Genomic DNA, 10,794 nt, shown 5'->3' with positions numbered 1-10,794 from the left:
TGCTCCACTGCCATCTTTCTCGAATCTTTGGTGGTTGAGGAGATGCCGAGGTCTGTGGGGAATCGAAATTGTTCACGCCCAGCAGTATGACCGACCAGCCTCGGCGTCAACACCATCGACATGCGTTAATCTCATCCGAACGTTCACGTCGACACACACTTCCTGTCTCACCCATGCAGCGTTCAGCCAGAATTCTTTCGACAAACCAGGAAGGCCAATCAGCACGCGCACCCTCCAGGCAAGGACGATGAGAGAGGTTCTCACGACTTATTCATACGATCATAATTGAAGTTCTGAAAGTTCCACAAGTCAAAGGGGATTCACTTTCACTGCAAAGAGTCAAGATGGCGAGAGTCAACAACTTCCTTCTCATTATCCCCATATTTTCCCACCTATTTATGCTTTAATATCCTCAACGTCTCCATCATCTACATTTCTCAAAGGAACTCATCTCAATCTACCAGGATCGTCAGACCTCCCATGCCAAACCTCGGCGCTACAAAAACGCCAGACCTCAGGGGGGAGCGAGACGGATGGATGAGAAGAGAGGCAGTGGAAGAAGTCGCTCGTAGTAGAGCGGCCGTTATTACATATTAGTCCGACTGACCCTCCACCGTCATCGACATCACTCACCCTCTCCCCTTCATCATCATCGTCATCAACTCCGACAAAACAATAAGTCCTATGCATATCCACATGGCATCATGGGTACTATTTACAAGAACGGTACTGGGAGTCCCATTCAGGAAAAGAAGAAAAGAAAAAAATTAGGAGAGATGAGGTGTCAGGTCTCTGTCACTTAGATGTCACTTAGAGACCGGTGCGGCGGATGGTGCGTCCACGGAGCTGAGCAGGAGGGTGGGCGGGAGCGTTGTAACGCTTGGTGGGCGGCGAGGCGGGAGGGTTGTAGGCGGCACTACAGCAAAGTGTCAGTTTTCAAGAATTCTAAAAGAGATCGCAACGCTTCTGATGAACAGCAAGGGGAGAAAACTTACCCAGTGTACGTGGGGAAAGGCTCGAGGTTCATGCCAGTCTGGTCAAGCACGTTGGCCGTGTTACCGGCAGCGTTACCGGCAGTGGGAATACCCTGAGCGCGGCAGGCAGCCTTGTGATCATCAGGGATGGTAAGGTTGCGGAGCCTCTCAGGAGCCTCAATGATGGTGGCGGTGAGACCCATCTCGACGTGCCACTCAATGTGGCAGTGGAAGAGGTAGACGCCGGGGTTCTTGGCCTCGAAGCGCAGGACTGCATGGGAGTTGCCCATGACGGTGACGGTGTCGCGGCGTGGGGGCTTCTGGTTGAGGCGGGCGCGGGCGACGCCGGGCCAGACGCCCGTGCCGGAAGCGGGGCGTCTGACGACCTGGAAGTGGTGGCCGTGGAGGTGAAAGGGGTGATTGGCCTCGTTGTTGTTGTTGACGACAATGTCGACGATGTCGCCGTAATTGACGATGAAGGGGTGGACGGCACCGTAGACGAGGGGGTTGGTGTTGTTCTCGCCGGTGGTGGAGGCCGTGTAGAGGGTGGGCACCTTCTGGTCGACATAGGGAGTGCCGTTTACGCAAGCGCGGGGGATGCCGTTCTTGTCGAAGCAGAATGCCCAGTCGTACTGGAAGATCTTGGTGGCGGCAGGGAGGATGGCAACGTCTCCGTAGGGCTCGAAGACGGCATCGTCAGACGGGCGCCATTCCTTGACAACGTCGGTGCTGAAGGCTCTGTCGGGGAACATGACCAGCTGTCCAGTGTAGTTGAACGGCCAGCTCTGGGCAAAGTCCTTATTGCTGTAGTCGCGGTTGATATCGGCGGCGATGAGGAAACCATAGTTGCGGTTATCCCGGTCAATACACTTGATGAGAACATCGTAACGCTGAGCGGGAGCAATGCGCAGCATGTACGAGGCCTTCTGCTTGATGTAGGCAGCATCGGACATAATCACGTTCATGTCGTGAGAGTCGAAGTGAATCATGAAGGAAGCAAAGGCGGCGAAGTTGATCATGCGGATGCGGTAGGTCTTTCCCTTCTCAAACTTGAACTTGGCGCCGAGTCCATCGTTGACGACCATGTTATCAGGGATAGGGGGCGCGAAGCGAGTGTTGGACGGAAGCAGCATGTTCTGTACCAGAGGAATCGTCTCCGAGTTGTACCTGCATCGAATTAGTCTAGAAGTCTCACTTCGCATTCTCATGCAGCACTTACCAGTCTGAAACAGACAAGATGTACTCCTCATCGTATTGCCCAGCATAGGGGTCCGCCGGGTCGTGAATAATCAGGGGACCACGCATGCCGTCGGGGTACTGGCCCATGTTGTGGGAATGCCACCAGTACGTGCCACCCGTATCAGCCTACATGATTTCGTTAGCTACGTTGTTAAAAGGCCCGATCTTCATGTTGATTTGACTTACAGTGAACGAGTAGGTCATGGTCATGTCCGGAGGGAGAGGGCACTGAGTGACCATGCTGGGGCCGTCCATCCAGTTGGTGCTGACTTGGTCGATGCCGTGAAAGTGAATACCGGTGGTCTGGTTGCCAAGTTTGTTGGTGAGGTGAACAACGACGGTGTCTCCCACAGTGGCCTCGATCTTGGGGCAAGGCCATTGGCCGTTGATACCAATGACAGCCCTCGAGACATTGAGGGGAGCAGCGTTGACCCAAGTGGCCTCCCAGTTGTAGGTCACAGTCGCGGCAAGGGCAGTGTTGGCCCAAGCCAAGGCGAAGAGAGACCGCAACATAGTGTGCACTCAAGACTAGACAGACCTGGCCTAGCGAGTGAAAATTAAGTAATTATGGTTACTCTTCCGGCGAACGAGTGGAGGAAGGAAGTACGAATGCAGGGGGGAAAGAAGGGAAGAGAAAGGCGCGAGTGAAGAGTAAGATCTCGTATCATAATCCGAAGAGGGAGAGGAAGAGAACTTATACAGGATGAATGACACGAGGAGGATTTGCATGGCCAGAGCGTGAGAAGGGTGGCATCTGGACGCTGCAGCCTTCTCTTGGACTGGCCGGCCCCGGCTGCTGGGTAAAGTTGATGCTCTGACATGGAGCCGGGCTTGGGTTTGGCAAAAATCGATCGATGCTCGGTCGAGGCGAGACGGGGCACCGGAGCAGAACGGCGGCCTGAATGACATATGGCGTTGTGCTGACTGCTTGCACATGGCATGTATTGGAGTCGGGCATGGCCAGGCGTATAAGCCACAGCTTGGTATTAGCTCGATGCATGGTCGGATGTCCGTTGGATGCAGCGAGCTAGGGGAGGGGGACTAGACCCTGTCAAGGCTATCTAGGATGGTTCGTATCATCTACTCTTGGGCAGGTGGACATGGAAGAGCACGGTATGGCAGGTCCTCAGACGAATGAGTGTCGGGACAACAGTCGATATCCATGACTAGGGCCGGTGACCATCTACTCGGGGCTCTTGAGACACCGGCAACACGACCGTGTATTGCTGTGGACTTGAAAGAAGAAACTCGTGAGCTGTAGGCGAGAGAAAGAAGTGCATGAGCAATCTAAAGTTGCATCTCTCATTAGGAAAGCAAGGGGGTCATCAGACGTGTTCAATGTGCGGTTGACCAAAGCCCTGGTGCTATCCGGGGTGCGCTAGCTGGGCAGAAGAGTTGATGAGAAGAGTTGACAATCACTGGATATGTCTACAATTGGGTAGTGATTATACGCCACCATGCAAGAAGGGCTCTCTGCAGGAGAAGGAAATGAACCAGGGAGGCTATTGAGGAACACAGCAGGAAGTGCTGGCGCGAATCCCTGGTCTTGCAGAGAGAAAATCTCACAAGAGATCTTTCAACAGCGACTTGATAGGCAATTCGTCGAGGCTGAACTTGCAGGCCACAACAGTTTGACTCGGGCGCCTTGCGAGAACGAGAGTTCCAGCCCATGTTGAAGGAAGCGTAAGACGGTTCTTCGGCAAGCAGACCACTCTCTCCGCAGGAGCAAGCTACCACCCATTCTCAAGAGTCAGTGTTCGAGTTGTGGGTGTAGGGGAAAAGCGTGAGGTTGCAGGCCTAGTTCGGCCGAAGCGCTCAGATACGTGCCGACGTCATGGCGGTAGACTTTACCCTCTCGAGGTTGGGCCGTCGTTCTGTACGAATCTAGAGCCGAGGAAAAGAGCGCTCTGGTGAGATGGGATGGTCGCCGGATTCCGTCCGCCGGAATTTTCGTCCCAAGAAGCCCGCGAGCGCGGGCATTGTGCGGTTCCGTCATCTTGGCAACAAGAAGCAGACGTTGGATGAGAAGTGAATCAAGAATTTGCTACCAGTACCCTAAAACTCTTTGCGAGGGCGTCGAAGAGTGTGGATTACCTCAACGTGTGTGGATCTGTCTCTAGGAGAGCCAAGATTGAGGGGTGTTGAACCAGGTGAACCAGGTCTCGCTGCTAGGCCCAAAAAAGTCCATTTGTGCTGCCGTTATGGTTAAGAATTGGATTCCAAAGGCCTTCCGGTGACCACTTGAATTTCAATTCGGGAACTTTTGGGTCTTGCCGTGTACGACGAGGCTTTTGTGCTGCGGTGAAAGGTACGACCATTTGGGAGTGTACGCCCACGGGTGTGCCTGTGTACGGAGAATAGATATTATCTGACTTACCGTTCCTCTCTGTGGATGGTCGGGATACATACATTGGCCGCTGTAGTGCCATCGCGGTCTGCAAGAAACGTGTCAGGCCAATGATGAGCTGGCGCTAATGAACAAAGAAGAGACACAACCGGCCGGGATCATCGTGCGCTGAACCAGACTAGCCAGACGACCTCTTGGGTATCGATATCAGCACTGGCATGTTGAAACCCGTGGATTTCTGATTCAGCTGTGATGAAAGTTGGTTATGGGCGCAGCAGAGCCAAGCTGCCAACATGGCAGGGCAGGGAATATGCACAAGCCAGCTGTAGTCATACTGCCTTTCCCTGCTGGCGTTGGCCCATGCGCATGTAAGCAGTGAGCTGTCGGGGTCGTGCGAGTAAGCGTGTATGGATGAAGATATTATCAACATGGAAGCGTCCGAGTGAGGTGAGAGTTGAGGTTGGAAGAAACGTCCTGATGGGACGGATGACGGTACGTATCGGAGGATATGCTTATGCCTGAGGCTCTTGGCTTACTTCCACAGTTCCACTGAGTATTTACCTTACCACGGGTACTGAAGGTAGCATCCCATACATCCGTAGACTAAGGCAGTCAGTAGGTAGCTCAGTACCCGTACCTTACCTTATGCGGAGATGGTTGAGAAGGAGGAGACCCAAGTGCCCTGAGAGGGGAAATTTCCCCCCGCATTAGCGCTGGCGGGATCGTGTTCCCCTCCAACCTGAGGGGCCCTCTTCTCCCGTTTCCCCGTTCCCCTTTCCCACCCTCAAAATAGAAAAGAGCATCGGGAAACAGCTTGGAGCTGCACTTACCGTCGGTCCAAGAGGCTTGGTCCTTCTTGGGCCGGTGCGCCCTACCTTAGTTGCAGTAGCATCAGATTCACCTTCCATCCCGTTTATCCTCGTCGTCCCACTACACTTAGGCCAAAACGGCGGCAAGGGGTCTACAACCAAGCTTCAAATACGAACACCGTCGTGATCAGGCCGGTAACACAGGGATTGTATCCGTACGAGTACCTAGTCGGTGATCAACAGATCACTGATCGACCACGGCACCGTTAACCGACCTGTTGCCAGCCGAAGATCTCAGTGAGTTCTACCCGTTCACGAAACCCACCTTGACCGGCACCATTTTAACTGATGGGGCCGGCTTTCAAGGTTGCTTTCCTCGAGTCCGAGTCCGAGACCTTCGTCGCCTGCAACTTACATCACCACTTTGTCTGTTCGTGTCACTGACCTCCTCTACTTTGTTTCCAGAAGTGGTAGGCATCTGGATCCGTTTCGAACAGAAACCCCCGAGTTTCCGGCCCGTCCAGTCCGTTCATTGCGATCCCTTTCGAAGGCCATCTTGTGGACCGCTTCGTTGGCCCTGTAATGGTGACAAGGTTCGCCTAATCAGAAGTTTCAACCTCTCTGGACAATGAATGGCATTCGGTTTGACAGGAATGACAAGGTCACGGACTTCATCCGCGTCTGGCACACTTTGCGGGTTTAACGATCTCTGAATATCACGCAATAGCAACGCCGGCGTCACGTAAAGTGTGTACATACCTACCATGTGGTCATGACCACTTCATGGCACTGCATACAGTTCTTGAGTGAGACCGGCAGTTTCTCTGCCGTCTGCAACTGCAAAGTCGGTCTCCTCAGTACATACTCACCATTCACTTCTTGTCGTTGTGGAGTGCGATCATCCACCCTACCGAACACGACTACCTATCCGTACAGTCTAACAGAACGGCCCCCTGGCTTTTCAGGTGGCCCGTAAGCCACACCATTCAAGGGCTAAGGCGAGATGCGACCACCACTTCGGCACCTGCAGCACTATTACCTGGATACCGTTACAACACACCCTTGGCATCTTTGACCTAGATCGCCCATCCATCTGATGCCCGCTAATTAAATGCGACATGCCTTGTCATGACATGGCCCTTAGCCAGCACGTTAACAAGAGCTCCGGGCCCCCGAGTTAACAAGCATGCCCTGAACTTACAGCCTAGTAGCACTTCCCCCTCGCTTGATGGCCCACTCACCACTAATTAACTCCCCATGAGGTCCGCCCAAGAATGGCTAATTAATTGACAGCATACGGATACAGCTCTGTTGCTCGCCAGCCTGATCCGAACGGCGCGTCTAGAGGTTTCCGGCCATCCAAGACACATCCACCCGCGGCTTCCGCTAGATCGGATGGCCAAATCCGCGCTGCTAAAGCTTCTGAATGACATGGGCCAGTACCGCGGCGTCTGTCTACGGTTCTGTGTTACACAAACTGGTTGAGGTACCTCTGCCACCATTACATGGAGAAAAGTATTGGCTTGAGCCAGGTCTTGCAAGCCTCTTTTACTATCATGCATGTAAGAACAGATCCCTCAAAGAACACGTCAAACCTGCTTTGGGGCGTCGAGAATCCTGCACATCGGAGGAGCCTAATTATAAGCGAAGCTGAGCTGGATGGATCGGGAAAACGCTTGATTACCCCAGGCCTTACCCAAAGGCTGAGCCACTTGGCAGAGGGATTCTATTCACGCATATGCACGGATCATAGAAGATCAAATGTCTCTCTCCTTGGCGCTTCTCTTCGCTTGTGTAGTTCTCGCTGCCGGTATTGCCGTCTAGCTCGTCGTTGTCTTTCGCTTCGACCATTGTAGCTCGTCGTATACCCTGTTGCTAGTCTGAGCTGCATTCTTCTTCCGGCTATCTAAGCTTCAACGGCCAGTGTCACTCAACTATGTTTTGTGAAGAAGGCAGGTAGGCGAGACGTTTTCAAGTTGTTCGGCTCGAATGTCTAAGTAAGTAAAGCTCTACTACTTTGGGGCAACAAAGCTGGCATACTCACAGTACATATGTCTCCCTAATGCCGCTGGCCCAGAGCCTCGGTATCACATCCAAGTCCAGACATGAATATAAGGGATCCTCATGTTGCACAACCAATGTTGGTGGCTCAAGTAACTCGATGCCAGGCGCTCAAGATATGCTGCATTTTAATGCAACTAGCGAAGTTGTGCATTCCTCCAGAGACAATGATCTAGTTTGACGGCTTGCGGCGAATCACCAATTGACGCTGAACATCGATACAAGTGGAGGCGTCAATATCTAGAAATACGGTCAGCTCGATGCCCCCTGGACACCGCCTACTTTGAGTGCCGAGCCCGACATATCCAGCTTCCTGACTATCCTGGTGAAGTTACCCAAAGGCTCCTCTTCCAAGGCAACAACGCCTTACGGACAGCACCCAGGCGCAGATGCAACCCAGAGGCTGATGCACACCTCAGCATCGTGCATACGCCCTCGACGGAAATATTGCAGAGCGCGCCGCTTAGCGGCCAAGCCTTACCTCGTGAGTGGATGAATGGGAAGCATCCCGCCCCTAGCGTCTATCATTCACCGAGCCTTGCAGGAACCCCTGGTCCCCGTCCGCACCACTGTGGCTGACAACAAAGAGAAGTCGGTCCATTCAACACTCAGCTTACTTGAATTGCCTATTGCTTATCGATGTCCTACTACAGTGGGGATGGCGCCCAGCTGACGGCCTCGTCGCTCAACGGCCTTGGGGTTGCGGGGCATCGATTGATGCAGCCAAAGGATGATGGCCATCATGGATTGGAGGGATGGCTGACAATTCTCAAGGTGCTACGTCGGAAGAACAAGACTGCTGACCACCAGTGGCGCCTAGTGTCTTGGATCAATATGGAAAATTGTCGCCTGATCCAGTCGATTGTCCGACCTTCTGAACGGCCGACCCTCTGAGCGGTGTTTCTTCAAAGTCTCCGCGTTGCTCCCGACCGGATCGCCGAATTTTTGTCCCGTAAATGTGGGGATATCGGGGCAAACACCGGAGGGCCCGCTCTCAGGTCCAAGTCCTCGATCGTTCGGTGTTGAACAATTCAATGTTGAGAAAACCCGAGAGTCCTGCAGTGCTTCTTTGTTATCACAAGTAGGCTAGTAAGTCGTGACATGGCAATACGGCACTGGCAGGACTCCGATTTTCCGCTCCTACAGCCCGAAGTTTTCCATCCGAAAACTTGGTCACCGCAAGGGACTCCCCACGGCTCCGTGCTTCTTGACTAAAAGTACCCAGCCCGACGGAATGCACGGGAGACAGTAATAATCCCAATTGTCTGCAGGAAAATGGTGTTGGCTGCTGTCAACATCCCCCAGGCAGTTCGACTGTTGCTTTGACACCCGGCAAACCACGAGGCTGGGTCTCCTCGACACGCTTTGATCACAGCACACACTCTATGCTTCAACAGCCTAGTCTGCTTTTCGACACTAAATCACCCCACAAAGTCAGGTTTCCCGAATAATCTGAAACCGATTCCTTCTGCGTTCGCTCGGTCATCTGCTTGCGTAACACGATGTCTGGTCCCCACCGCCGCTGCCCTTGCTTCTGCCCTGTTCACTTTGATGTCTCTTGGCAAATCGTATGTTCTCTCTCATTCGATACTGAATAAGCAGCGGACCACGGTGACGGGACCTTGTCGTCGCGGCGACGACTGATCCCGGGATGACTCGGTGATGGCGCCGCCGAGACCTTTGGTGGAAGGTCGATGAGCGGGCGAGCTGGCGGGCGACCCAGTGTCCCCCCTCTCCGAACACGAGGTTTTGGTTGCCCGTGCTTCAGGAGAAAAATTCCATTGTTTTCTTTCTTGCGAGGAATCCTTTCCCCGGAGGCTGGTCGCGGTCGACGGCTACATGGTGTCAACTAGGATGCAGCGGGAATCCTTTACGCGGAACCTCAAAGTTGCGAGGGGAGGTAACCCAGAGAACACATCTCAGGTGCCTCGGCGGAACTAAGTTGAATTGACAATCACCTCTCTCGAAAACAAGCATGAGGACATTGAGATTCAAGGAGTCTCTCCCAAAGTGAAGCCTCCGTATTTCAGACTCGAGAAGCTCGTAGGCCAATCTCTCCACTAGTGAAGCCTTCGTAGATTCTTCCATACCCAAGGCAGATTTCGATTCGTATCTGGGCTTATATGGCTGTTCCTGAATTGATTGATATCATTACTTCGAAGCAATATGCAAATTATGTTAAGTTCCTGACAAGTCTTCTGCAGTTCTTTCGTTATTAGCTCGAAACCTCGCCGTGGACATGGTAATTCTGGATTGCCTGGGAGCCAATTCAGGGCGAAGAAAGTTTCTAACTCTCACAACTTGATTACAGAATTGAACACCAATTTCCCACATTGGGTTTGTAGCCCCATGGCAACTGGCAGCATGTGAAGAGCAGAACACCTTAATCTCAGCCTCGGGTATATAGACATCTCATCCGGCAAAAGCGATGAATCGCAGCCCCATCATTTGAAGATCTTCCTTCCATCACTAGAAGGCTTCTAAATTACTTCCATTTTCAAGAGCTTAGAATCCTATTAACTCTAAAGATGGAACAAGGCGAGGGGTAACCTTGCACTAGAAGCTTGCACTGAATGAGCCCAGGCGTTTTTTCTCTTTCGTCCCAATTTTGATCGCGATCACGACGTGTCGCCCCCCCCCCCCCCGGACGGAGCTCCGTTGTTCAAAATACCTCATAGGTTAGATTTGATCTTGGTTTTGTATTACTTGTACACGTTTTTTGAACGAGCTCAAGGGCTTTGGGTGCTGTTTGCTTTGAGAGTGAAGTTGTAGTAGGACGCGATCGATGGGCTCATTTGATTTCTTCTCGGGATATAAGCGTTGACTTAACGACTTCATCCCATTGGGTCTGTCTTGTCATCTCGTTTGAGTTATGAAGCTAAAAGTCGACCCGACAGTCAGGTGAGAATGAAATACCTGCCGTTAGAGAACATTGTGGATCACAGACTTTGGCAAATTCAATACGACTCCTAGAGACATCTTTGATGTCGATGTAAGAGTGAACGGCCTCACCGACGAGTGATGAGAACAAGTTTTGACTGTTGAGCAAAGTTGGCTGCACGAAAGATTGCCGTGGCCAGGTTACGGCTCATCACGCAGGATAGGAGGCATCAGGTCTTGATACCGCTAATTTCCTCCCACAGTTATTACTCGTCTTCATCGCTAAATTTCTGCTAGTCGACCTTAGTCGTGGGTCCGTATTCGTTCCTTGAGAGAGCAGATTGGGGGTCTGGGTGACAGTGATGAAGAAAGCAACTTGCTTCGACTAGAGAACAGACTAGTGACTGCCTGAATGATCAGGACGAGCTGCTCATAACTTCAAATAATTCAATCAAGAACTTGAAGTTCAGCCCATGCTTTTACT

The 10,794-nt window shown here is 52.3% G+C and overlaps 2 protein-coding genes across 2 annotated transcripts; both read right to left on the bottom strand.

Annotated features, from left to right (window-relative positions):
• Positions 1-549: 549 nt before the first annotated feature.
• On the bottom strand, positions 550-2,816 carry BDZ83DRAFT_307240 (laccase-like multicopper oxidase). The gene is made up of 4 exons (XM_060502287.1): positions 2,400-2,816; positions 2,194-2,339; positions 996-2,141; positions 550-916 (listed from the first exon to the last, which is right to left on the bottom strand). Exons 1-4 carry the CDS (start codon positions 2,724-2,726, stop codon positions 811-813), a joined length of 1,725 nt encoding a protein of 574 aa, XP_060365465.1. The 5' UTR covers positions 2,727-2,816; the 3' UTR covers positions 550-810.
• Positions 2,817-4,345: 1,529 nt separating this feature from the next.
• On the bottom strand, positions 4,346-7,220 carry BDZ83DRAFT_730485 (uncharacterized protein; the record flags this gene model as incomplete). Its single annotated transcript, XM_060512845.1, has 8 exons — positions 4,346-4,557; positions 4,591-4,684; positions 5,122-5,163; positions 5,785-5,847; positions 6,409-6,445; positions 6,571-6,647; positions 6,875-6,920; positions 7,066-7,220. 8 exons carry the CDS (start codon positions 7,218-7,220, stop codon positions 4,382-4,384), a joined length of 690 nt encoding a protein of 229 aa, XP_060365464.1. The 3' UTR covers positions 4,346-4,381.
• Positions 7,221-10,794: the final 3,574 nt, after the last annotated feature.

The sequence above is a fragment of the Colletotrichum acutatum genome, assembly GCF_030867785.1.
Source record: "Colletotrichum acutatum strain CBS 112980 chromosome Unknown BDZ83scaffold_42, whole genome shotgun sequence".
Taxonomy (NCBI): Eukaryota; Fungi; Ascomycota; class Sordariomycetes; order Glomerellales; family Glomerellaceae; genus Colletotrichum; species Colletotrichum acutatum.
This window is presented reverse-complemented; position numbering and strand designations above follow the sequence as displayed.

Coding starts and splice junctions, on each gene's coding strand:
- BDZ83DRAFT_307240 (XM_060502287.1), bottom strand. CDS start 2,726: ATGTTGCGGTCTCTCTTCGCCTTGGCTTGGGCCAACACTGCCCTTGCC. Junction 2,340..2,399: donor CCATGACCTACTCGTTCACT/GTAAGTCAAATC, acceptor GAAATCATGTAG/GCTGATACGGGTGGCACGTA. Junction 2,142..2,193: donor ATCTTGTCTGTTTCAGACTG/GTAAGTGCTGCA, acceptor AATTCGATGCAG/GTACAACTCGGAGACGATTC.